The sequence below is a fragment of the Callionymus lyra genome, chromosome 12, assembly GCF_982586985.1.
Source record: "Callionymus lyra chromosome 12, fCalLyr1.hap1.1, whole genome shotgun sequence".
NCBI lineage: Eukaryota > Metazoa > Chordata > Actinopteri > Syngnathiformes > Callionymidae > Callionymus > Callionymus lyra.
In genome coordinates, this window is record NC_141829.1 from 23,492,921 (window position 1) to 23,519,792 (window position 26,872).

At 38.0% G+C, this 26,872-nt stretch overlaps 2 protein-coding genes across 2 annotated transcripts in view; one reads left to right on the forward strand and one right to left on the reverse strand.

Annotated features, from left to right (window-relative positions):
- Positions 1 to 3,062: 3,062 nt before the first annotated feature.
- Positions 3,063 to 8,085, forward strand: dct (dopachrome tautomerase). Its single transcript, XM_087803851.1, has 8 exons — positions 3,063 to 3,568; positions 3,631 to 3,930; positions 4,829 to 4,929; positions 4,992 to 5,158; positions 5,223 to 5,402; positions 6,837 to 6,972; positions 7,047 to 7,248; positions 7,554 to 8,085. Exons 1-8 carry the CDS (start codon positions 3,283 to 3,285, stop codon positions 7,724 to 7,726), a joined length of 1,545 nt encoding a protein of 514 aa, XP_087659977.1. The 5' UTR covers positions 3,063 to 3,282; the 3' UTR covers positions 7,727 to 8,085.
- A 2,274-nt stretch (positions 8,086 to 10,359) lies between these two features.
- Positions 10,360 to 26,872, reverse strand: part of gpc6b (glypican 6b) — a 102,051-nt gene continuing 85,538 nt past the window's right edge. The window contains exons 8-10 of the mRNA XM_087804420.1: positions 12,880 to 13,016; positions 12,193 to 12,368; positions 10,360 to 10,602 (exon numbers count right to left, since the gene is read on the reverse strand). Coding sequence (XP_087660546.1) covers positions 10,409 to 10,602; positions 12,193 to 12,368; positions 12,880 to 13,016 — 507 coding nt within the window. The 3' untranslated portion in view covers positions 10,360 to 10,408. The remainder of the gene's footprint in view (positions 10,603 to 12,192; positions 12,369 to 12,879; positions 13,017 to 26,872) is intronic.

Sequence of the window (26,872 nt, forward strand, 5' to 3'; positions counted from 1 at the left end):
TTGCTGTGGGTAAAGTTTTCAAATACACATGTCGGATCCAGTTGGTAGAAAACTGCTTGACAATAAAAGATTGATGAAAAGCTTGGACCCCTCGAGATCAACCAAAAAACCTTATGGATGAACAAGAATGTGAAGATGACAAGTGTGACTAGAGTGTGATCGAGATTCATTTTAAGTTTTTATTTATACAGATTATAACAGACATCAGAAGTTTTTTATTTTTTAATCTGTAAAAGCTATATTTTATAGACGATTTGTTATTAAAAGAATCTTATTTCACGTGCTCTCGAAGATTCCCTCTAAGGCAATAGAAGACTCATTGAAGCGTGGTTGGAACAGGGGCCTCTTACTCTTACATTTCCGACTTAAACAACAGTCACATGCTGAGCTGCTGCCTCTGTGCTGCGCGAACCAGCCTCATGACAATGGACAAAGATCTCTCAGATGTTTTTACCACCTCTTAGAAAAAACAACTTTTTTTTCATGTCTTCCAAAAATTAGATTAGATCTCTTCCTTTAACACGCCTCTTGTATGGTTCAAATGTCATTCATATTGATTCATTTTTAGCAATGAATTCTGCTTTTATTCGTCTGTTTATGTTCAATGAACCTGCTAAACTGTTGAAATGTTTTAACTTTATGTTCAAATCATCGAGAAAATGGTAATTAAATCACGTTACATCTGAAAAAAAGGGGCACAGTGGTAGCACTGACAACAATAAAAATACAATAATAAATGTTACAGTGAAATTTTACAACATGCGAAGCTCGGTGTTACCAGAATTGAAATCCTGTTTTCAATAAGCCAAATAAACAGCTCAAATTCCATCTAATAAAAGTGAGATCAAGTCCAAAGTCCTGGAATAATCTGTGCTAAGTCTGTGTTAGTCGGCCCGAATACTAAACCTGAAACACAACAATCAAAGTTTCACCAAAACAGTTCAGGATTGTGTTGTTGACCTAGAAAATGATTGAGGCGATGATGCATTTATGTGTTGACAGTGTGTGAAGGTTGAAGTAACTAGCAGACGGACCCGAATCATGAACCAGTTTCTTTAAGTCACAATGTACTTAGTCTATTGACTAAGACACATTTGTTTTGGAGAGAGAAAAGTGTGGACCCCTTTGCTCCGACTACTACCCCAGCGACCTGATCTTGGATATGCAGTAGAAGATGATTTATTAATATAAACATGACTTCATCCTCTAGCAATAAATTGTAGTTTCTTTTTATGTTCCATTCCCTAAAACATTTGACAAAACTTAATATACTGTACTTACTACATTACTTATTATGATTATTATTACATTATTACAGTTACAGTGACAGTTGCTGAGAGGAGATCATTGAACAAACTACTGTCCATCATGGACGATGACAGTCATCCTCTCAACACTGTCATCAGTGAGCAGAGAAGCAGAATGAGTGAATGAATGCTCCTACCCAGGTGCAAAACAAATAGACTCAAGGACTCATTCATTCCTCTGGCTATTATATTGTACAATTCTGAGTTCGGGGGCAGGAGTGGAGTAAAAGTACCACAATGTTCTGTTCTATGTTAGTCTTTGTATCCTTTGTCTTCGTTATTTTCATTTTATCTATGCTCTTTATCTTTATCTTTAGACTTAGATTGTATCATCTTGTTCTTTCTCTTCATTTCTCTTTGTTCTTGTTCTTATTTTACTTTGATTTATATTTTGTGAAAAATTGCTGTATTTGCTGTGGCTATTGGAAAATTTTTTTTTTCCCGAAGTAAGTAAGTAAGTAAGTAAGTAATATTTATTTATATAGCGCTTTTCCAGACCAGGTAGACCTCCTGAGTTTAGTTCACCTTCAGATCCACGACTAAAATAAAAATAAATCTGATAAAAAAAAAAATTGTTTGTTTCTTAACATTTTTATCATTATCCATAATTTATGTATCCTAAATAGTTTGATCCATTAACTGGAGTGATTTCACCCCATATTGATTTACAAAAAGGCGTGAAAAGGCAAATTGTCTTCGTTCATTCCAAGAAAGGTTTTTTTTTTCACAAAATGTTGCTCAAATATTAAGCAAGTAACAGCCTTTTTTAAATGTCACAAGTTCTGCAAGATTTTTGACGTTATTTTTTAGCTTTTAACAGCTTGGGCGTCATTTTCGGAATCTCACGCGATCCTCCCAGAAAAGGGTGCTAACATCCTTTGATGTCCAAGCAAGCATATTAAAGGGATAATAAAACTAAATTACATGTCCTTTGTTTTGGACCTTTGTATTTTGTATCTTCTAAAAATAACATTAATGTGTAGTATCTTGATGACAATTACACTTATTTAACGCTTGTTGTTTTACCAACACGTTATTTGTAGATTTGAGATCTCCCCACTGTTTCACAAATAGTGCCCAAAGTGTGATTGTCATTTGGTTGGAAGGACTGGAAGCCATAAAATAAAGTTTTTCTGGAGTCAGAGACAAAAAATGAGACTGAAGAAAAGTAGAAATAATTTTATGACCAAAACTTTAAGGAAAAAAAGTATGGTGATGGCAAAATCAGGGAGTAAAACTAAAGAAAGCCATCATTTTAAAATACAATTTAACTGTGTGGTTTAATAAAAACTTAAAACATATTTATTACATACAAATTATAATTTCATTATTATACTTTAGATAATACATAATCATTCATATCATAAACTAGAGGCTAATGTTTTAAATCAGAACTGATTTTCAAAAATGTTGTTTACATAATAGCCACAAATAAACTCCTCATGATGCAATTTCCACTAAAATTAAAGAACATTTTGGAGGCTTTGATCAGTTCCAACTACTTGACTGCCCTCCTGACAAACATGGGTTGTCTTGCATAGACGTCTTTTATCTATTGGTATATATTTTTTCATTTTCTTCGTCAGTGATTTGCAATTCCAGCAAAGTAGCAGGAACCTTTTCTTTCATCCCTGCTGTGTCCCTTCAGGCTGCTCCCTGAGAACATTCGGGTGAAACACTGAACTCTGCCGTCAGCTGATCGTCACAAGACCAGTGACTTAATCCAGGACGGGCTCTACAAAACCCTCTGGAGAAATGAGTAGCTCCCTCAATGTGTGTCTAACTATCTGGAACACAAGATGATTCGGCTGTGAGAGTGTTTAGACAAAAATTACCACTGAGGCGAATCTGAAGACACACCAGCAGAGGACCGTGGCAGCTTCTGATTCCACACATCTCTGGAGGAAATAATTTATCTCATTGATCGACAAATTGATTAATCACCAGCTGGCTGGAGGAGCAAAAAAAAAAAAAGATGAAATTGCTGAGTTTAGGTTTTATTTGTTTGGCTTTTTGGCACAAACCTGCTGAGGCTCAGTTCCCCCGAGCGTGCTGCACAGTGGAGGGGATCCAGACCAAGCAGTGCTGCCCGGCTCTGGGTCCGGATCCTGCCAACGTCTGTGGCTCCCTGTCCGGGAGAGGAAGCTGCACTGCCGTCCGTGTGGACAACAAACCGTGGGGAGGACCGTACCGACTGAGGAACGTAGATGACCGAGAAAGATGGCCGACCAAATTCTTCAACCAGACCTGCAGATGCGTCGGTGAGTAGATTAACGGACAACAGATCACCTCTTTGCTAATAAAAATAACATCCGTTTGGCAGGTAACTTTTCTGGCTTCGACTGTGGCCAGTGCAAGTTCGGGTGGACGGGAGCCAACTGTGACCAGAGGAGGACACCAATCGTCCGGAAGAACCTTCTCGACCTGACCCCGGCCGAGCTCCAGGAGTTCCTGGACACGCTGGAACTGGCTAAAACCTCCGTCCACCCCGACTACGTGATCGCCACGCAGCACTGGCTGGGACTGCTGGGACCCAACGGAACGGAGCCGCAGTTCGCCAACATCTCCGTCTACGACTTCTTCGTGTGGCAGCATTACTACTCCGTGAGAGACACGCTGCTGGGTGAGTGCAGAGATGAACGAGCAGAACTACCTTTGGTTAAAAATAGAAGATAGAAGATAGAAGATAGAATTAAATAATGTTGGCTTGAATGTGTTAATTTGATTTTCTCATCACAGAGAAAATAAGGCTATTTTATCATAATTAAACTTGCTTATGGAAGCTTAAACTTTACATAACTTAAAGTTATATAAACTATTTGAATGCAATTAATTCAGATTAATTAAAATAATGTTTCCTTCTCTTGATCCTCATATCTTCCGACTTTTAAATTATTGTCTTTAATTACAGTTTTTTAAATAACTTTTTCCAGGCGGCATTATTTTAAATCATTATAATAAAGTATTAATTAAAAAATGTAATAAAATGATATGTTATGGTCGAGTATTGGAGTAAGTGTATTAAATAAATAATAACGATAATATTTATTATTTTGTAAATAATGATTAATAGAAAATTACATACAAGGTTTAAAAATGAAAATGAACATTAAATACCTAATATATGTGTTTTATATTTGATTAATTGTCATAGATTACCAAGTAACTAATTAGACTATTATAAAAGTGGTTCCTAATTTAATTGTTATAAATATTGATACATTTTTCTTATAGATTTACAAAAACAAAAAAAAAACGTTTTTCTAAACTTCCAAACTATACCTTTCCAAAAATAAGATAAGTTATAAAAATGATATATAGGAAACACAAAAAATTGGAAATTATTTAAAATGTTTATGACCTTTTAATCTAAACAAGATGATGACCTTTGGCAATTTTGTTTCGCAATAAGAAATGTAATCAATTCCCGTTAAGTAAAAAAAACATGAAATAATATTTTGATCAACATAACAAATTTGTATTTATTTTTCAAAAGGGTCATCATTTTATGTTCCCTGCAGGTCCTGGACGTCCATTCAAAGCCATAGACTTCTCTCATAAAGGACCTGCCTTCATCACCTGGCACAGGTATCACCTGCTCAGCCTGGAGAGGGAGCTGCAGGTATGAGTGACATCAGAGTTCTGTGTCACATGACTAAAAACTAACGACGCTCGCTCTTCCAGAGATTATCAGGAAACGAGAACTTTGCCGTCCCTTACTGGAACTTTGCCACGGGTCAGAGCGAGTGTGACGTGTGCACCGACTCTATGCTGGGAGGCCGGAACCCGGACAACCCCAACCTCATCAGCAACCAGTCCCGGTTCGCCAACTGGGGCGTGGTGTGCAACAGGTGCCGAGTCCGACTCGACCGGACCCCCTCGATGGAGGACTAACCTGAATGTTCTCGCCTCTAGTTTGGACGAATACAACCAGCTGGTGACGCTGTGCAACGGCACCAGCGAGGGCTTCATCCAGAGAGGCGTGATGGGCGGAGCCAACATGTCCCTGCCCACCATGAGCGACGTGAGAGGCTGTCTGGGCATCAGAGACTTCGACAGTCCCCCGTATTTCACCAACTCCTCTTTCAGTTTCAGGTTAGAGCCATTTCTTGGCAAAAACTCCTGTGCAAGTGATTTATATTGATATGTCCGTGTCGAATTTAAGGCCTGTGTCCAAAATCTGACCCTTTAGTTTATTTACGTGCCGAGAGCCTCAAGTCCAAGGGATACCCTGGAAAGGTCTCCACTCCGTCATACACACACCTAGGAGATAATTTTGAGTCATCATTAGCAAACTACTCTGTTGGACAGTGGGAGGAATCTTGACTCGGACAAAACCCTCAGCAAGTACAAGGAGAACGTTAGAACTGTACAAAGAAAGAGACTGAAGTTTGACCCATGATACCTTAACTCCAGGGACCTTCGGAGAAACTCTGGTTTCCTTCCAGAGTTTATTGAGAACCATAAACTCAACTCCCCTGTCCCGGGACTGGTACTGGACTGGTAAAATTATTAATATAATATCTATTCTATTGATAATAACTCTCTTATTTTATTTTGAAAAATAAATTCTATTTCCCACAAATAAGTATTAGGATGTGACTCTTGACACTCATATCAGTCAAGTCTACTCACAATATAAACCCATAGACTAGTGAAAACTGTTTATTTGAACTGTTTTAATCTGAAAGTCAGTTTGTGAATATAATACTGACCTTAAAACGGGCTGACAGGCTGGTGACCTGGTCAGGGTTTTCCTTGTCTCTTGCCCCAGGCAACTGGGAGAGACCCCAGCCCCATGTGAATCTGATAAGAGAAAAATTAGGTAGAAAATGTCAGAAAACACATTGTGTTATCTGAGGGTCATGGTTCAACCAGAGACAATTGATTCAGAACTCGGCAGCAAGAATTCTAACCCGCTCTAGTAGAAGAACTCACATTTCTCCGATCCTTAAATCTCTGGCTTCCAGTTTCTTTAAGGATCAACTTTAAAATTCTGGTTCTTACTTTCAGAGCTATTCATGGTCAGGCTCCTCCTTACATCAGTGATCTGATCCAGCCTTACACCCCAGCTCGGGCTCTGAGGTCTGTGGATCAGAATCTACTGATGGTTCTTCGCACTCGTTTCGAACCAGAGGAGAGAAATCCTTACAGGCTGTTGCTCCTAAGCTTTGGAATGATCTTTCTCTCTCTCTGTGTTTGGTGGATCTACTGATTCCTTCAAGATACATCTTAAGACTTTCTTATTCGTGCAGGCTTTTCCCTGATTTTCTGAAACTCATGTGTTGTTCTCGGTGTTATCTTGACCTTTTAACTATATATTTTATTCGGTATTGTTTTGTTTGTTTAAGCGCTTTGTGACCCTGGTCTGGAAAAGCGCTCTACAAATATAAATAACTTACTAACTTACTTACTTACAATACAAGGGATACCACAAACACATTTGTTTTCGGGTCACTGGGTCACCTTGACCCTGAGATAACACAAGGTTTAAGAAGGTTTTTTTTTTATCTTCTTATTTTAAAACAGAAACGCACTGGAAGGCTTCGAGAAACCAGACGGCGAACTGGACGAGTCGGTCAACAACCTCCACAACCTGGTTCACTCCATGCTGAACGGCACCAGCGCTCTGTCTCACTCGGCTGCCAACGACCCCATTTTCCTGGTCAGTGAGCGACTTCACAGGCAAAATGATCCACACAAGCAGCCTCGCTGAGATTATAATCCCCCCCCCCCCAGGTGCTCCACGCCTTCGTCGACGCCATTTTTGACGAGTGGATGAAGAGGTTCGCTCCGACCAACGCCAGCTTCCCGGATGAGATGGCGCCCATCGGTCACAACAGGGACTATAACATGGTGCCGTTCTTCCCGCCCGTGACCAACGAGGAGCTCTACATCTCCTCGCAGGATCTGGGATACTCCTACTCCATCGCTTTGGAAGGTGAGAAACTGAAAACCTCAATTATATTGGATTTTATTTAATAGTAAGATTGAGCTTTTTGCTTTTTATGTTAGAAACAATACATTAATTAAATGATATTTTTTAAGTTTCTATTAATTAACTAGTCATAATCCAGAAATAATCCAATGTTAAATTAAAAATGTAGTTAATGAGAAAAGAAAAATGTTTACGATCATGTTATGTTGTTTCTTAAACAAAAACAATTATGATTCCAAGAAAACTGTACTGCACTAAAGTCCTGGGAACACCGACAATAACCAGGTTTTCTCTCCTGACACCCGCAGACACGGAAGGCTCGGCTGTGTTCGTTCTGGGCTCCACTCTTGGAGGAGTCTTTGTCGGGGTCCTGGCACTGCTGCTTATTTTCGTGCTTCACGTGCGTCAGAGGAAGAACCGCGGCTTCGAACCTCTGATAAAAGCCGACTTCACCAACAGGAAATATACGGAGGAGGCCTAAAAAAAAGAAGAAAACTGGAAGAGCCTGACATCTCTTAGATAATTCTCAAGTGATTCTTTTGATTCATGTTAAATATCAAATTAAAATCGGGCACCACAAACGCTGAATTTTATTGGAATGTCTTTTTAATAAATATTTATTCCCAAGAACAGTAACAAAACACAATTGCACTGAGAGAACGGTAAGGCATACAGTATCTGCTCCTCTGATCCTCAAAAACCCATCCAATCCATCGTGATGTATAAAAATCTGACTCAACCTGTGTTTTTTTCTCCTTTTACATCAAAAATATCACCAATAAAATGGCATTCAAAAGCATAAAGGGGCATTGTATGGCAATAAAGAATGCTTTCGAACGACAGCGGCTCTGTTTGTTAGCGTGAAGCGAAGTTAACGATTGATGATATACTGTAAAGAAAGACGGAGCTGGCCGGCTGGAGCTGACAGTCTCTCGGAGAACACTGGATGTACCTACAGGCTGGTTTTTTCGACGCCCCCCTCAGCGGCGCCAGGCCTCTCACATTCTCTGCGAGTACGCTCTGCTGAGGAGCTTCGCTGGAGCGTTCAGGCCTGTCCACTCTCCACTCTCCACAGATTCTCATTTCACAGGTGGCTGTGGTCGACTTGAAGCCTGTCTGTGCCGCAGACACGGCGTTCCACCTCTGCAGATAAATTTAGGTCCACTTTTCTTTGCATTTAGAAAAGAAATGGGAAAAATATATAGAGTTTTTTCCTCATAAACAAAAGACAGTGAGTTGCAATATGAATTTAAATGTAATCCTTGTATTAAGAAGGACATGACCGATGTTTTTCTGCGTATCCTGGGTCGACCCCTGGACCTCCCCCTAGGCTTAATGTGGAAACACATCAGTTCATCCGCCACATGACCAAGCTTTCTATCCGTGATCTTTCTGTCAAACCTAAAGGAAATAAGCAGATAAAGAGCGCTTGTCTCTTTGCTCCGCTCTTTCTCCTCATGACTGAACACACTGCTTCCCTCACTCGTGATCTTGATGATGATATTTTATGTCTCGATATGTTTGTCACAATATTCACCTGAAATATACGTTTCTGTTTTGGAAACATTTTAGACATATATCGTTTGTTTTCTTGTTGTCAACTTCCTGTTGGTGAGAATAAAGAACGTTCAGAAGAGCTTTTAAATAGTCAAAAGGAGCTAAAACATTAATTGAAATTGGACCTCTTTGAATTCTAAGGACGGTCTAATGCTCCCCTTACAATTCACTCAAATCGCGCACTTCTCTAAGTGCACTGCTTTTCATTACACTGTAAGACAGCTCTTACTCGCACAGTGTGCAAATTTCAGCAGGGTAGTTCTGTCTTAAATCAAAAACTGCTGCTATGCACTTACAGGAAATCTTTTTCTACTACTTTTTAACGCTAATTATAACCATTTATCGCCAACAAGCTATTACCTTTTTTTCATTGTGTCAATATTGTTGTGTTGTTTTGTGGCAAAATGAGTGTTTTCTCAAGACATTTACTCCGGTATCTGCTCCAAAGACCCGTGGGCACTGACGTAAATTCCATTTAGCCTGATCTATGTCACTAAGATGGCGGCCTTTAAGGGTGGAAAATGTCCATCGATCCTCACTCCATTATCTGGGTATTTTCACACACTGCTCACTGCACACTCAAAATATCGTGTAAGTGCAGAAGTGCGCGATTTGGGACACACTAATGGTTTTTAATTTAATTAGAATTGGATGTATTTATTTGTCTTCTTAGCCTTTCTCTTGACCTCATCAAGTTGCTCCCCTGATATAATCTTTTAATCACTATAATAAATTTTGTTATGTGACTTTACTGGTAAAATATGTTACTTTTAAGAACTGTTTGTCAGTTATTTTTCACCGAGCAATGATCTTGAACCATTTATTTGATGGTTGGTTTGTGAAATGAGCTCCTTGCCAGAGGTATGCACAGTGTAAATGCCCATCTGGTCAGTAATCATATTGTTCGATCTCTTCAATATCACCTACAAAACCTGATGAATCATTTCCCATCCTATCTCTCTCTTTTCTTGTTTCTCGTTCTGTATGTACAGCATGTAATCTTCATTTGTTGGTTATTGTAAAGCGTATTTGTGTACTATGAGCAGGGCTATAGAAAATGTATGTATTGTTATTGATCTGAACTTGATCCTTGTTCTCCTGACGATCAACTCCAGCAGCCGAGCAAGTGTCACACACGTGGATATTGTTTCGCGGATTATTCTCTGGCTGTAAGCAAATAAAAACGTGTCATCAAAAGTGGACAGTGAGACAGATATTCCTGCTGATATGAACCTGGGAGAATATGCTTGAATAGAAAAATAATACTATCGGCATTTAAAGGCAATGGACGTTTTTTTGTTTTTTTTTAAAGAAATCATGTAGATCACCTTCTTCCTGTTTCACATTAAACAACCAATCACGACACCGATCTCCTGTTGCTCATCCTGGACATGATCAAAGTGCATGATTGTGCACTTTTCACGTGCAAAGTAATCCTCGCGGAGAGTTTGTTGGCATTAGTCTAAAGATGGCACAATCTTTGGGAAAAACTTCTGCTTCAGTCTTGTCACAGTTGGAACACGGTTGCACGGACTTGAGCTCCGATCTACAAGAGAAACTGCAAAATGAATTTTAAAAAGTAGTCCTTTGTTGGGTTCCTCCGTCATTATCTCAGCTGCTGGTGGAGGGCCAGCGCCGACAGGAGCAGAGTGAAGGATGGCACGGGGAGCAGAGCGGAGTCCTCCACTGGTCCGCCTCGACCCGCTTCTAGAACCGGAGCCTCGGAGGACGGAGAGTCTGTTTCTGTGGGGCAGGCGTCTGTGCAGCCGCTCCCGCTCCCGGACCCACTGCCCTCGTCACCTGCAGATACAAACCAAAGTCACGGCTGGAACGGTAACAAGAGATGACAAGAAAATCACATTTGTGCAGCCCTCATGATGTTGGTGTGTAGCTACTAAACATGATGAAGCTTCATGAAGCAGTGTCATGTTGTTTAGAGGTCAGTAGTTGGTGCCACCAGTTTAAAAATGATGTGATGTTTTATTAGAACCACTGTTTAAAACAGTAAGATAGTAAAATTGTGCATTTCAATAGAACAGTTTTTCAATACAGATGAAAATAGTGCAGAGACCGCCATCTAGTGGGCTCTGGAAATAATGAAACTGCTTCATGAAGCTTCATCTGACCATCACTGCTTTCTACTATTTATAGATATAGTGATATTTTATGAGGATATTTAATGGTAGTTTAAATATTATTTCTCAGTATTCACACTCATTTTTAAAATTCTATTGACGTTTATCTGTTGCTTTATCAATAAGACAATTTGACTATTAGTAAGCAAAGAGGATACCATTTGTATGTAGTTCTGGATTCTCCATCTCGATCCAGGAAGTTTAAAAAAATTAATCTTTTACTTTTTAGTTTTTGAACCAGATGCTGCTTATGCACCAGAATAACTAAAATCACTAATCATAACCACCACGATTTACAAAAAAATAGGGATCAAGTTTTGGGGATAAAATACGCTTAAACATTGTTTTAGGGTTACTATATAACCAAAAGCAATCCTAGTTATCACCTTGGCGCTGGTATGTAATAGCTTAGTGCTCTCGCAGTGAGTCAAAATATCAACAATTTTAAATTGTCTTTACTAAACTGATTTGAATTTAGAAATAATTTGAGTTATTTCCTCAGTTTTTCTTGTTCCTTTATTACTGTGAAATCCTTCAGTTCTTGTCCCAGGTATGTTCTATCTAATTTTAAATATTAACAATTTTATATAATGTTTCTATGGCTCAATAAAAATCTAACTTTTTTTATTTTTATTTACATATATATTGCCTTCTCACTTAAACATGTATTCTTAATACCTACTGTAAATAATTAAGTATTATGTATTAAGTATTTAATACATTTTATAATTAATTTTAACTTTCCTTTTTATTAAAAGAAAATATATATAAAAAAAATCAGACCCTTTTTATATTCTTACTTCAAGTTTTTGCTTTCCTGTGTGACCCTAAATCCTATGTGGCCCTCATGGGGTCAAAGATCATGTAGAAACTACAAATTTGGTTTTGTATTTCATTATATTATTCATTTCTTGTCTTTAAATATATTACAGTATTTCTATTTTAAAGGTTCTTTGAATTTCATTATTAATTGACACTCATACAATTTTTGGGTTTGATTTTATTACTCTTTTTTTATATACATGTTCTTGTTAATTTCTACTGGATGGCCTTTAACAACAGCCACTGTATAGGATTTGGCCCCTGAGGAAATTGAATTGCCCACCATTGCCTGAACCTGCCACTAAGATTTGTGTTTGTGTTTAATCAGTTTTTCCTTCTAGACAAGTTTAACTATTGAACTTTTTATTAATTCATGTTTCTGTCAGTCCAGACAAAAGTCTAGCAAACGCTAGAGTTATTAGCAAGAGCTTACTTGAGTCCTGAAAGTAGATATCGTTGCCATTGTAGGCGTTTTTCAGCTTGTTGGTCATCACCCTCAGAGCCATGATCTGTTGACGGATGAGGGTGTCTGGCCGAGTGATGTCCACGCTGACTTCTGGGTTGTTCACCTGGTTGGTCAGACCGTCCTTCATCACCTCAGGAAAATATCTTTTGGACAGAGACGTCGACAAAATCAACAATCGTTCTCCATATTATTCAAAAAGAAACTTGCGTAGATCAGAGGTATCGTGACGAACATGAGGTGTTTCTTGAGGGGTGAAAATGTGTCAGCTGAGGTAGTCATGTGAGGCTGTACGACACACTGTCACACAACTGGAATTGTTCCCAGATTAAGGCTTAGGGCGAGAATCGTAAACAGGATGGAGGTGAAAGGAGTCGTAAACTTTACAGTGTGATGTGCAACACAATCACATGAGAAATCATCTCACCAAGTCAGACTTTTAGGCATGTGGAGCAGCCTCAAGTCATTTCATGTAAAAGACTGCAGCGTAGAGGTCTACCACAACTCAACACAGCCCCAAACACGAGAGGTACTCGTGAGAATTCCGACTGTACTATGTTAGAGTCTGGTCGATCTGATCCCGGGATTAGGCGGATTAACGGAGAGCCGGTGGAACGGACTTCTGAGAAATGAGCCTCGAGCTTGACCCCGATTTACCTGCCCTTCGTGTGCCCATTCCAGCATTCCTCGTCGGTAACGTTTCCAAACGAGACCCGGTCGCCCGCGCACACCTCCTCCGGCAGCCCCGACCAGAACCTCTTCGATCGTTTGAGCTTCTCCTTGATGTCGACGACCTGGAGAGACAAAGAAGAACTTTAAGTCAAAGCGCATCGATAAACTGACTTTAGTACACGAGCTGAACATCTCTGATGATCATCTGAGCAATATTCAGACCTGCTGATGTTCTTGGTGATGGTCTGATGAAGCTTCATGACGCAGTGTCATTATTGACAGAGCCCACTAGATGGCGGTCTCTGCATTATTTTCATCTGCATTGAAAAACTGTTCTAATGAAACATCGCATCATTTTTAGATAAATGGCGCCACCTACTGACCTCTTAACAACATGACACTGATTCATGAAGCTTCACTACTGAATTTTGAATTTTCTAGTCTAAAAAACGAAATTGTAAACTAGAAAGTTACAACTGGACTTGGCATATTTGGAAGTCGAAGAATAGGAAGTCTTGAACCACTATTCTAAAAGGCACAATGAGCAGTACACTTATTAAGAGGTTTTGAAAAGGACTACTATGACATCCACAAGATAGTTATTAGTAATTGAAAAAGAACAAAAACAAATACTCCAAAATGTACTTTTTACAACAGGAATACATTTGGTGTCTCAAAGTGTTTGACATAATGGAGATGAGAATTCTAAAAGAGACTTAAGGATATTTGAAAATAAACTTGGCAACCAAGAGAATTTGAAAAAAAGACTTGAGTCCAACGTGAGTTCTAACCGGTCAACCAGGATGCCTTAAGACAGACACATTTTAAACAAGAAAAAAAAAATTGATAAGGCCCAGAAACAGACTTGTTGTATCTCAAAAGTGAAGTAGAAACTTAAGATAGTCTGAAATAGTCTTTGTAAACTTTTCAAAATACACTTTTGCAAATTGGATCCTAAAATGTAGTTGAAACAGTCTTTGGTGGACCAATATTACGAAAAAGACTTGGAAATAACGAATAACACTGAAATAGACCTTTCAAACTAAGGTTAAAATTGAGTGGGAAACTAGAAAAGTCCGAAACAGACGTGGTAAAAAAGCAAGTATGAAGTCAAATTTGTAAACTACCATAAGGAAAAAAAAGAATCAGATAAAGACACGATATCTTTGTTATGGCTCTTGGGGTGCCGGTTACCACCAAGACTGCAACTAACGAAGAAGAAGAAATGTAAATCTGTCAGTCACGCGATAAAAGTCTGAAATAAATCGTAAACGCGTGTCGGTTCAAATCTCTCGCTCCCTCCTTTGAGTTAATGAAGTTTTCTTGCGTCATACGTTTGCAGAGCAACTTTTCTGGCCGCAATCACTCCTCGCCTGAATGTCGTCCGTGCGTCGCGCCATGTGACATGACCAGATACGGTTTCCGGTCCTGAGCCCGTTGAGGTCCAATCTTTCATCAAACACACAGAATTTGACATATTTGACTGAAGCCGAGGAGAAAGCCTGATAGCAGCCGGCTGGCCCCATTATCTTCCCCAGGTCTGAGTTGCTGCTGGCTTACGTGAAATTGTGGTGAACCTGAGCAGAACTTGAAAGGTGCTGCAGCGCCGGTGTGGGCCTCCACGCTGCTTTTGATGTGTTAATCCTGTCACAGAGATGCCGAGCGGCTCTTGAGCGGCTCTGATACTGCCCACAGGGTCGACGCTCAATGCGGCAGATTGACTGGAAATGTTTGACTAAAACTTGGATCAACAAGGCAGCACTTTCGCCTCGTCTCTGCATCGCAGGGGAAATCTGAGCAAGTGTGAATTAGAATCGAGGAAGAATTACTTTTGGGGAGAAAAATAAATCTTGTCCCCAGTCGCTCACGAGGCGTTCTATAGGCTGCTTATTACATAACTTGGTGTTAAAGCGAGGAAGACAAGAAAAATCCAGATCTTTGCATCAAAAATATGAAACCGAGTCTGATTCTCTTCGAGATTTGATTCATCAGCAGCAGAGAAGACTTTTGTAATGATTCAATAGACTTAAAATAAGCCCTTAAAGTCTCTGCTGGCTACCTCATTTTTTAAAAATATATATTTTACTCATTTTACTTATTTTACTTACTTTATAAGACCCTTTAACCCACCAAATAGTACAATTCCTTGTGAGGAATATAAGGAGCAGCCGAAAGGAAAAGAAGAAGATTGTGAGGAATATAGAGGTTTTAATTTTAAATTTTTAAATACATATTTCCTAAATTGTGTATTTATATACATTAATATTTATATATTTCACCTATTTCGTAATATAAATAAGTAATTTATCCAAAAGCATATAAGTTTTATTTTATTGAAATATAACTAATCTAAACAAATATTTTTATTATTTATTTATTCATCAGTGACTTATCGTATATTTTTTAACTATTATAATTTTACTAATATTTTACTAATAAGTTAGAAAATTTGATAAATATAATTTAGTCACTGATATACATGCATACATATAAGTAAGTAAGTAAGTAATTTATATTTGTAGAGCGCTTTTCCAAACCAGGGTCACACAAGCGCTTAAACAATCAATACCCAATAAAATATATACTTAAAAGGTAAATATAATAATATTATTTAATTATTACCTTGTACATCATTATTTTCTTATTGCAGTGGTTGACTGTATCTCTTATTTATTTCCATTACTTTGATGATATAACTTCTAATATAAGTCAATTTGATTTAAAAGGGAGAGAAACTATTAAAATATATGCTTAAATTAGAGTACCATATATATAACTAGTTAGTTTAAATCCATTTAAACAACTCACTTTTACCACATAAAAATGTTGAACATTAAGATCGTAATATATCCATGATTTGATGTTTTTATAAGGAAGCAGAACATCATGAGTTCTCAAGCCTCCTTGTCCACTTTCATCACCGCAACCACTAGATGGCGCACTTTACCGAGTTTAAAAATGACATTCAAAAAATAAAGTAAACAAATAATGCCATCTGTCGGACCCTTGAAGAAATATCATGTATTTAATACTATATTATATTAATGTAGGATATTTTATGGGGGATACATTCAATCAAGCGTCTGTACATAATCCCAGAAACTTTTTGAAAGCCAACGTAAACTACCATATATTATTAAAACATTGCTTTACAAGTCACACTAAAGTGTAACTCAAAACTATGACCACTAGATGTCGCCGTTAAATTTATAGTGACATTAATCACGCCGACATTATTCCACCTTAATTTCAGTCTTTTATGTTGTTGTAAAGACCTAGTTAATGATTAACCACGTGATCAAAAATGTTAAATTTTTATTTGTTTTTTTTAAAAACAATAGTTTTAGTTTAAAAAAAAAAGAAATCAGTATATATTTATGTTTTACTACCTATTGTGTTATTCGTGAATTGCCTGTTATAAGCTACATGTAAATGCAAACTATGTTTTATTTTTATAAACCGAGGTAGTAATCTTTGGCTCTGATCTAATGAGATACTCAATGAAACCTGGCATCATTTTGACCGAGAGCGCCATCTAGTGGCCTTTCAAATAAGATCATGATAAAGGCATCCCTGGCAAATAAATGAATATATTCAAAGCAATTTCACAGGTCATTGTAAATTGTTGAATATTTTGGTTTAAAGTCTGAAATATAAGCATTCTTGTAAAAAAAAATGTGTCATCCTTTTTTGATCAGTGCTGCTCAGACCGGAGCTCATTGCTACAATGGGTTTGGCAAATGAATTCAAATCCTCGTTGAAAGTCGAATTTGTGTGAAGACTCTCGGGGAGCATTCAAGGGAAGGCTTGCGATCTGACTCCATGAGACACAGAGGACGGTTAGCCTTTAAAAGTTCAAGTCTTTCTGGAGATTAATAAAGACGCTGCAGCCTTTCTTCCCTCTCGCTGTAACCTGTCATGAAACATTAACTCATTTGTTTTTTTTCCTCTCTCTGCTTCTGTTCTTCGTGCCTGCTACGACTCCCGCCGTCTCTCTCTGGTCGTTGAACATGTTACATTAGTGGCAGAGAAGGTTTCAATCCTACCTGGCCTGTGGTTCTAAACACAGTCTTCATTCTGAGTCTATATTAGACTGACGGGGCCATCTCTGCCAAACTGTCCGCCCACACCTCCTACTCTTTTAAGATGACAGCGGCAGTAGATCCAGATATCTTTATTTAAACATGTCATGATTTCTACTGCAGGTAACAGACAGCTGTAATTACAGTCACGCCCAGTTACTTTCATTGTTACAGCATAAATCACGTACTTGACGTGATCGTACACATTGTTGTTTCATTAGGCATAAGTGTCTCCAACGTTAGAGTGTTAGTGTAAATATGTGTTAACATATGTTCCATACTATCATCATGTTACATACAGTACATATTATCTCTTTTTATCCTCATTTATTGCATGTTGTATCATTTTAAAGATTAATTAATTTAATAATACAGGTTTATATGAAACCTGTATTATCATAGAGGTCTTGAAACACAATTCAAGTCATAAATATCATTAAAGTTAGGGATGATTAAAATAGTTTATAATGAACCTTCTTAATACTAAATCCATTGGGTTCAATATTTTAGGTATGACTACTTTTTTTTGTTGAATCTGACTTTCGAAATGTCATAACTTGCTAAATATTTACCCCATTTGAAAAAAGTTGGTTTCATTGGAAAGCTTGCTAAACAAAGAAAGAAGAGGTATCATTTTTTTATCCATTCACGTTAAATTAAAACATTTGGCTCTCAAAATATGCATGGGAAAAACGAATTAATAGCCCAGATTGAACGAATAAAACCATACACCCTTACTTTTACAGTAATGGAAACATAAAGCACAGTTACAGAGTATTTTTATATTGTGAGTATTTGATAAAATTCATAAAATTACCAGAAGTGAAATTGCAGTTAACATGTCTGGTTAGACTCAACCAAGCAATTGTTGCAATACATGCATAAACATAAATGAATAAATACCAATTTACTTTTACGTTTATATTTATATTTCAAATGATTATATTGTAAGTGCAAGAGGTCAAGGCAGAGTTGTTCACGGTTTCACTTGTTACCACGTGAAAATGTTGATGCTCACATTCAGATCGTTATCTAACCATGGTTTGATATTTTTATAATATTGAACCCTATACAGCTGTCAGGCCACTATTCATATTTATACATCAAACTTCAAACGAACTGAGTGTCCAATATCCAGGAAGCTGCAACTGCGTACATACCTAATATCCGCCTTTATTTCAATACTGTCAAAATACAGTTTGACAGTATTTAGCTATAATATAAACATCTAATGAAAGATACAGTGGAAAACTACAGTTCATATTGATATAGAGAGAAAATAGGGTAAAATCTAAATGTAATGAGTGTTTAAATTAATATAATTTGACTTATATTCACCATTTTTACTACACTAAAGGTTAATGTCTAGTTTATTTTTAGTTCCAACATGCTAACACTGCTAGCTCACATTTTAGAAGGTAACGATACATTATCCTTAATATACACATATAGCTTCTTGCTTAATAGCAAAAAAAAAACATTCTTTATGAAAGAAATATACCTATTTTTAATAAATGTAGTTCTTTCACATAATAACTTTTTAAAAAGTGAGCTAAAAGAAGCTTAACATAATGCTAAGGCTAACATTAATTAGCCTGTCAGGAATGAAACAGTACCTGCCCAGTTAGAACTTGCAGGACATATTTAAAATCCAGGATAATATTTATCCAGCCGCTCAAACAGACACTAGGAATTGTTTTCAGAGAATAATTACGCTCAGAAATGCAGCCATATGTGAGGAAGAGATAAAGGCTTGTTAGTGTTTACAATGCTAGAAAGTTTTATTTTTATAACATTCATCTGTGTGTGTGTAGTAAGTTCTGCCGTTTAGATCAAAACTTTGAGGGGGAAAAGAGCGCCACCTTTTCCCTGTATTTTTTAAAAACTACTGATGTTTCTGATGCCCTTTCCAATTCTCAGATCCAAAGCTGACGTGTCAACCGCTTTGAAGCAGCTGTCGCACTTCTGGCGGCGGCACAATGTCAGAAGCCTGCGAGGGCTTATCAGGTTATGCTATGATGCAACGGCGGGCTATCGGGCCTTCAATCACTTTATCAAAAGAGGAAATGTGTGGACGGAACTTTAATAACCTCACAGTGCTGCGTCGTCGTTGTCTTTTCTCTCCCAGCAAACACTGACGTCTTTAGAAAAGTAGTCATCAAACACTTCCTGATACAGAGTTTGCAGTTTTTTTTTTTTTTTTAAGTCTAATCATAGAGCAGGCAGCAGGTCTCGCCACCAAACCACCAGGGGCAGAAAACTCCTGGACTTATTTTCTCTGGCATCGGCTGCAGCCGTCTCGTGTTAAAATAGTTTTTCATTTGATTCCGATGCTCTATTCTTCTTGCATCTCAATTTAACGGAGGTCAGCGAGTCGGTCAGGCTCATACCGGACCTCCGCCAGGCCAGAAGTCTCCTCCTGTCCGGTGACCACTTTGAGGACGGAATAGAAAGTTTCTCACAGGGCACCGAGGCCGCGGTATGCTTAACCATAACCTCTTGTGCCGCTTCAGGCGCTCGTGTTGATGGTCTCGCTGATCCCCAAAGCTCACTGTCCACTCAGTGGTCATCCCTCGGTGAATCATCGTATATTTTTAAACCAAAAGTATGTATTTTAGTGGTTATTTTTAGCAAAACCCAGTTCGGTGGAATACAAGACCAGATCTTCACCGCCAAGGGTTTGGACATTTTAGGTCGGAAACCCCTTATCATGTAAAGAAACATTCCACACAAACGTTTAAGACAAAAATATGTGACATTGTAAATATCAGAAGTATAGACTTACTTTCATTAAACAAATATAAAAAACACAATAAATATGATTTTATTCCTCATTTGGAAAACTCAAAACACCAAATATGTTGTTGTTATGGCCACCAATCTGTTGATTTCAGTGTCTCTTAACTTCATCTTGGACCTCTATTGTACTCATCAGTATTCTTAAATATTGTAGTTTTAAAATGTGCTTAAGCTCCGCCCACCGAAAACACTTGGATTTTCTAGAGCTAAATCTTGTTTACCATTACCACACCCTCTCTGCTGTGATTGGTGAAGCATTTAGGTTTGTCACGCAGGGTCATCAATCCAGGAACTCTCCACCTCCAAGTGACTCGTTGTATAAACAAAGCCAGGCATGATTACAGCTGGTTGGAGTGAAGCCCATTAATATGTCATAATGGACTCCACACTTGTAACTTCTTGTTCGCCGAGTCAGTGAGGAGGGTTTTGTTTTTCACATAAGTTGCACTTTTGATAATTATTTTTATCTTTTATTTTCATCTTTTTATGTTGTAGAACGAAGGTCCCCAAAACTGTGTGTCGGGTTCCATTACTGGCCTATGAGGCATTTCTTAACAGGGCCACACGAACAGAAAATAATATTATTATTACTGTTTTACTGATTATTATTGTCCTAAAGCTGTTTTATTTTGAGAAAAAAAGAGTTACTTATTATTAGCCTGTGACTCTTCACACATCAAAACAGGCGATTCTGTTAAATTTACTCAGATATTAAACATGTTAACAAATGGAAATAAGTTCAACACAAACTAGATCATCACAAATTTGGATCATCTTATTGCAGAGAAACTAGCCTGGAGATCCCACTGATTCTGAGTCATCGTGAGATGTAGTTTTTATGCACTTTATGTTCATTTCAGTCAATCATGCTATTTTCCTGCCGAAAATAAACCAGTCTGTGGTTCAAAAAAGGTTGGTGTCCCCTGGTGTAAAACACTTATGATCAGACGTCACCCACAGATTACACCCTTGGACACCGCTGACTTTAAAATGAACATGGCTGTGTTAACAATATAAAAAAAGGATAAAGAAAAGCATTTCAGTGTCAGATCCGATCAAAACCCATCGCTTGTCAGATGCAAATACATCCGCCCTTTGCAGAACAAGTCACCCGTAAATGCGCGTTTCCTAATTTAGAAATATTTGAATGGATCGATGGACGGCCCGGGGTAAGACAAATTTGATGTGACAGTTAAATAGCTGCTTTGTTTTCGTATGTTTTAGCCACGATCCGTCGAGCAGCTCGCTGTTGTCCGACAAGCTGCTGCCCCTCTTGTTTCGCTTGATTACCGCTGGTTATGTTCCATTACCAACAAAAAGACGCGTCCGTGCCATGTGACTTGCTGCCTAAAAGCATCAGATGACAGCTCTTGGATTGAAAGACTGTCTAATGTGGTGCCGCTTTATTTTCAGGTTTTTATTCCACCAGCCACATATATTAATAAAAGTTGAAACTGAATAAGTATGGAGGACCCAGGTACATAAAGAAGCGATTGCATATTCATTGTTTCTCATCGAATTAAGCTTTCTGTCTCAAATAAACTGCAGTATAATGAGTGTTCTTGTGTATTGAACAGAACATCAACCGGAAATGTATTAAATTTGTTTTTATTACATCTTCATCTTCTAAGAAAAAGGAAAAGTAGGTACATTGAAAGTAATTTAAATGGACTTTTTTCATATTTCTGATTCAAAGAGTGATCCCTCCCAATATTACAGCTATTTGTGTTTTGCTTCTTGCTTTGTATATAATCATATATTATAGTGTTCCTGACTGACAAGGCTTGAAGACAGTCTGTGGATTTTATCATTTTATTTTGGAACTGATGCACAGGCTAACATATATCGAGCAACTGCCAAAACACAGGTAGCTCGTCTAGCTCTGTTGAACAACAATGACTTTCTCTCCTTTACCTTTACCCCCGAAACCGAAACACACTTGATTTAAGTGTGTCTTAAATTGATCTTGGACTCTATTGTACTCATCAGTATGTATTTCTTTGTACAAAACTCTCTTTTCATTTACATTAGAAAATCTTTGTAAGCCCCGTCCACTGACAACACTTTGTTTTTCTGAATATGAAATCTTTTTTACCATAACCACGAGTGCGGTCAGAGGAGCTGTAATCTATTTTATTTGAGATATCTCTAACAATTCCATTCAATAATGTACGGTTTTTTGTAGACAATATTAGTGGAACATATTAATGACAGTTTGAAAAAGGTTTATAAAGAGTGAAGGTAGGGATTTTGAGGCCTCAATATTCACTTGAATATAGTGAGGCAGCACATCAATGTAAATAATCCTCATAATGATTATGCTTTACAGTGAAATCCTGTTTATCCTATTTTAAGCCTTTCATTGCTACAATGAGGGATGTCAAGGCTCTATTTTGATTTCACAGCTTTAGATTTGTCAACCAAAAAATGTATGACGATCTAGTTTTGGATAGTTTTAATTGAAAAAAGAAAACTTCGTAACTTGGTAAGAAGTGGAAACAGACAGAGATTTTGCATCTGAACAAGTTGTCAAATTTATAATGACATACTTTCAATTCATGACTTTTATTTTTCATGTGTTGACAAGTCAGTGTCCAGGTGTCTTTAGCTGCTGTGGTACGACTGGAAACATTGAAGTGGACCTAAACTAATACTTCTTTAGGATGGTTTTGAGCGAAAATGCAAAACATAACTGAACAATTGGTCCTCTTACTCAAGTTAAATCACTTTCAGACTCAATAACTGGACCCACTAATAGCTCCACTCACTCACCGGTTATTTATACCGCCATTCTCTTTGTCTCACTCCCTTTTATTTCATTAAAATAAAAAAAGGCCCCTTGGTCTACGCTTTCATATTGATATATGTTAGCATCCTGGGTCAACTGCTCCCCGACTTAAAACAAAATCCAAACTGCGATACCAGTCAAGAGCGCCACAATCTGCTTCATCACGGGTGAACCGAGAACAGATGATCCCGTGGTGCGAGAAAAATGACAGAACATTGATGAAAGAGCGGTGAGTTGGCGCCCGTGGTCGGCCCAGGGCTACTACACGAGAAGTTGGCGAAGGAGCGATGATTAAAGAGAAGCTAGCTCTGTGGAGAATAGAGCAATCATCTGCAGGCTCGCTCTCTCGGCTCCGGCGAGTTCCCCCGAGACCCCGCACCCGGGAGTGTAATGGGGCCAATGTGCCTCATTAACATGTGGACAGATATGAAAAGTAGGAGCCTTTGTGGCAACTATGAGTCTAACGACGGAATTTACTTCAATCACTGACCTTTGTTGTGAGGAACCGTGTCGGGTTCGTAGCTCGAAGAAACGGATCGTTAGGAAAAAAGCGCACGATCAACAACGAACAATGTTCATAAAAGATAATTCTGCGTGTAGTTGAGGTTTTATTTCGTATTAAACTCCAAACATCGCTTACATCTCAGAGTATTAAACTGATATATGGAGACTTATTTAAGATAATCCTGAGTTTCCGACACAGAGCATGGATTTTACAGACAAAACTGTCGCTCATTTTCTACCCATCCTCAACCCAGTGTTGGGATTATTTTCAGAGTAATCTGTTCCTATTTTAGAATTATAGGCAAAAGTCCATTTTAATGTAACACTGATGCTCAGTTGATGTCCTATTCATCTTCGTCCAAAAAGAACAATTTCAGAAACAATTCCTTGTGTTATGTTCTTCAATACAAGATGGACGTTACAGACAAACACCATGGAGGTATTTGGATGTTTTTAAGTGTCTTTTTGGAAAAGATGAAAACGAAGACAATTGAATGTCAGTACATAAATGAACTTACATTTTTGACTATGACTATTAAAAGGAACTGATTACTCTGAAACTCATCCCAACCCTTAGTTGACATGAGGGTGAGTAGAAAATAGGTGTGAATTTTGAGTGAACTATCATCTTAAATGGTCATGAATTAAAACATGGGAAGGCTTTGATACGATTGGTCGAAACAACCTGTATGATGTATACAGAATGAAAAATATGTATGACTCGAAGTGAACTCAGGTAAATGACCAGATGAGATGAAAAAAATAAATAAATATGTATAACAACGGACCCTCGCTGTTGGAGGTTCGGCTCTGAATAAAATCCCTTATGCATCGCTCAATACAAGTAAGTAATGTGCTGAAAAAGCCTCGCCTGCATGGCCTTCTTAAAACCTTCCTCTAGGTTCAACGAGGTGGAAAGTGCTTTTCAAGAACACCTGCCTGTTGTAAATGAATAATAGCGACGGAGGCTGAAATCCGTCGGCAGATGTGGGGAAACAGCAGGGATCGGCTGTGGTCACGCTCGAGGAGATGATGGAGGACGAGGGTCCAGCGTTATTCAGGGATGGTCAACATATTTGAACGATACAATCATCAGTTCAAATGCTGCAAGAATTGACACGCATTGATGTTCAGGAGAAGTTTGTCTCTAAAAGCACCTTGTTGACCAAAACCTGTCAAATGATAACAGCTCATCTTTTATTTGATTCCTGCATGATCGTATCAAATCTTTTATTTGCGGTGTTAAAGGTGGAAGTAAGAGGTTTATGTCACACAACCTGAGCAAATAAAACCTGAAACTATCACAACTGTGAGTCGGTCAGACCCTCAAAATACATCTAAACAGAAGTTCTTAGCAAAAGGTTGTTGGGACCTGAACACACACACACACACTCACCTATACACACATACACACACACTAAAACAAGTTAATCACCATATGTTCTGACAGAAGTGTGGAAGGAAAATCAGCACAAGGACAATTCAACCAACTTCTTTTATCGGAAACTGGACAAAATTCAAACTCAACTGCTACTTTAATGAACCTGCTGCTAAGTAATAAATGCAAAGCCCCCAAATACATTTAACAACGCCCCAGGAGAGACACATTACAAGCCTCTGATGTGCTTTCAACAAAAGTCAAAAGGAAAGTTTTTCAGTAATAAAAAGTCACCATATACAAAGTATGGCAGACAAAGATATAGGAGGCTTAATCAGACAATAAAAAACTTAACTATATCATGAAGACATTTAAAATCACATCATGTATATATATATACACTGTATATATCTATAAAAAGACAAGACCGAGGAGAGAGCAACTGAGTGTGAAAATATTTATCTATTTGTTTATTTTGACTTCTTGTCTTATCAGTCGACATCATTATACATGTTTGATTCTAAAGATCAGGGAGAAAAACATTGATATAATCTCTGCCTCTTATTGGATGAATGGATGGATGGATGGATGGATGGATGGATGGATGGATGGATGGATGGATGGATGGATGGATGGATGGATGGATGGATGGATGGATGGATGGATGGATGGATGGATGGATGGATGGATGGATGGATGGATGGATGGATGGATAAACTTTATTGATCCCTCTGGAGGTCTCATGTTTTGTTTATAACTATAACATTTAATTTTCACGAACGTAAATTAACCCAGAGGATTCAGAGATAACGCCTTTATTATAAGATTTACTCTTCATTTAAAATCATAACATGGTGTCGATGAGTTGAAATACATTTTAGAGACTACTTTGACATTTTAAAATCTCTTCAGATCAAATCTCTCGTGTTTGTCGCGGTGCTTCACTGACGGAACGTTTGAAGACATTATATGCTCAATTCATATTCACATCTTGAACCCGTCCTGTAGAGAGATTTAAAAAAATAAAAAAAACCTTGCTCAGCACCTTCAATGAATATTTACTTTTGTGTGGTTGGAATGAAAAGTTTTTGCTCCGTAAGAATCTGTGGAATCTCCATAATTGTACGGTGTGGGAGAGTCAACAGATGAAACAGATGGAAACGTGGACTTTGCTTCTGTATCCAAAACAAGAATGTCATGCGCCTTAAAAGAAATATAATGCCCGGGTCAAGAATTCGGGAAAGAAAAGGTTGCGCTTTTTCCTGACGACTCACTCGGGAAACCGCACACAGATGTTGAACCAGCTGACCGAGGCTAAAGACTGAGAGGAAATGTACTGTTGTGTCCAGTAAATGTTCAACCATGAACGACACCCACCAGGCTGTCAACAGCAGAGAAAAACAAAGATGATTAAAGAAGGCCACCTCCTAGCAAGCAAAAGTTACACAGACTTACACGGATACATGGGCTGGGATGTTGCTGTTTTTGCTGTCTGTCTGATGGTTGTTGGGGTATTTATTTAAAATGTGAGAGAAGCAAGTGTACTTGGAGTTCATTTCGTCCAAGGTGCTAAATTGCATTTAGTAAAATGGCGCTTGTGAAGTGCAATTAAAACAAATGAGCTGTTGGAGCTAACTAAGATTAAGTCTGGAGAGAATTCTCTTGCTTCATGTGTATAAAGAAGCACAAAGCTGTAGTCAAGGTCTGAGTCTCTCATCAACTCAAAACCATGAAAACGATCTTCTTTTCACGCTGAAAGTGGTCACTTCACAACAACAATGGTGGACTACAGAGAAGTGCTTGTTGGTTGAAGGGTAGAACACCAGACCAGCTCTTTAGGGGTCCAGATAAAGAGCAACTATCTAAGACCTCACAAGGTCCAGAGCTGGAGCTATGCCTGTGGGGGGGTTCTCATGGGTGGGACGCGATGTGGATCTGTCTTCTCATTGGCCTAGTGCCTGCTTGCGGAACCACATCAGCCCTGCTTTTCGAAGCCCTTCAAAACCAGACCTCCCCTGATGTGTGGCTTCAAGCCTTTATGTCCTGATACTTGAGTTGACATGCACATTTAAAATGATTATACATCCCTAAAAGACTTGAAGTTATTATAAAAAAGGATGAACTAAAATTCTTATTGAACTGCAGATGCATCAACATTCACATAGGCTTTTTTATTTGTCTGATAATTATATCTGACAGATGTACCCTTTTTTTGTTTTGTTTATTTGCACATTTATAAGAAAATGAATGAAACCATAACCTTTCTTTGAATTAAAAATGTTTAATTGTGAGTTTCATTATTTTATAAAGATGTGTACTTAAAAGGACAGGGTTCTTTTTTGTTTAATCATGGTATCGAAAGGTAATGAAGTATCAAACATTTGAAATGTTCGCATCATGACAACCCAATATACAGTATATATATAT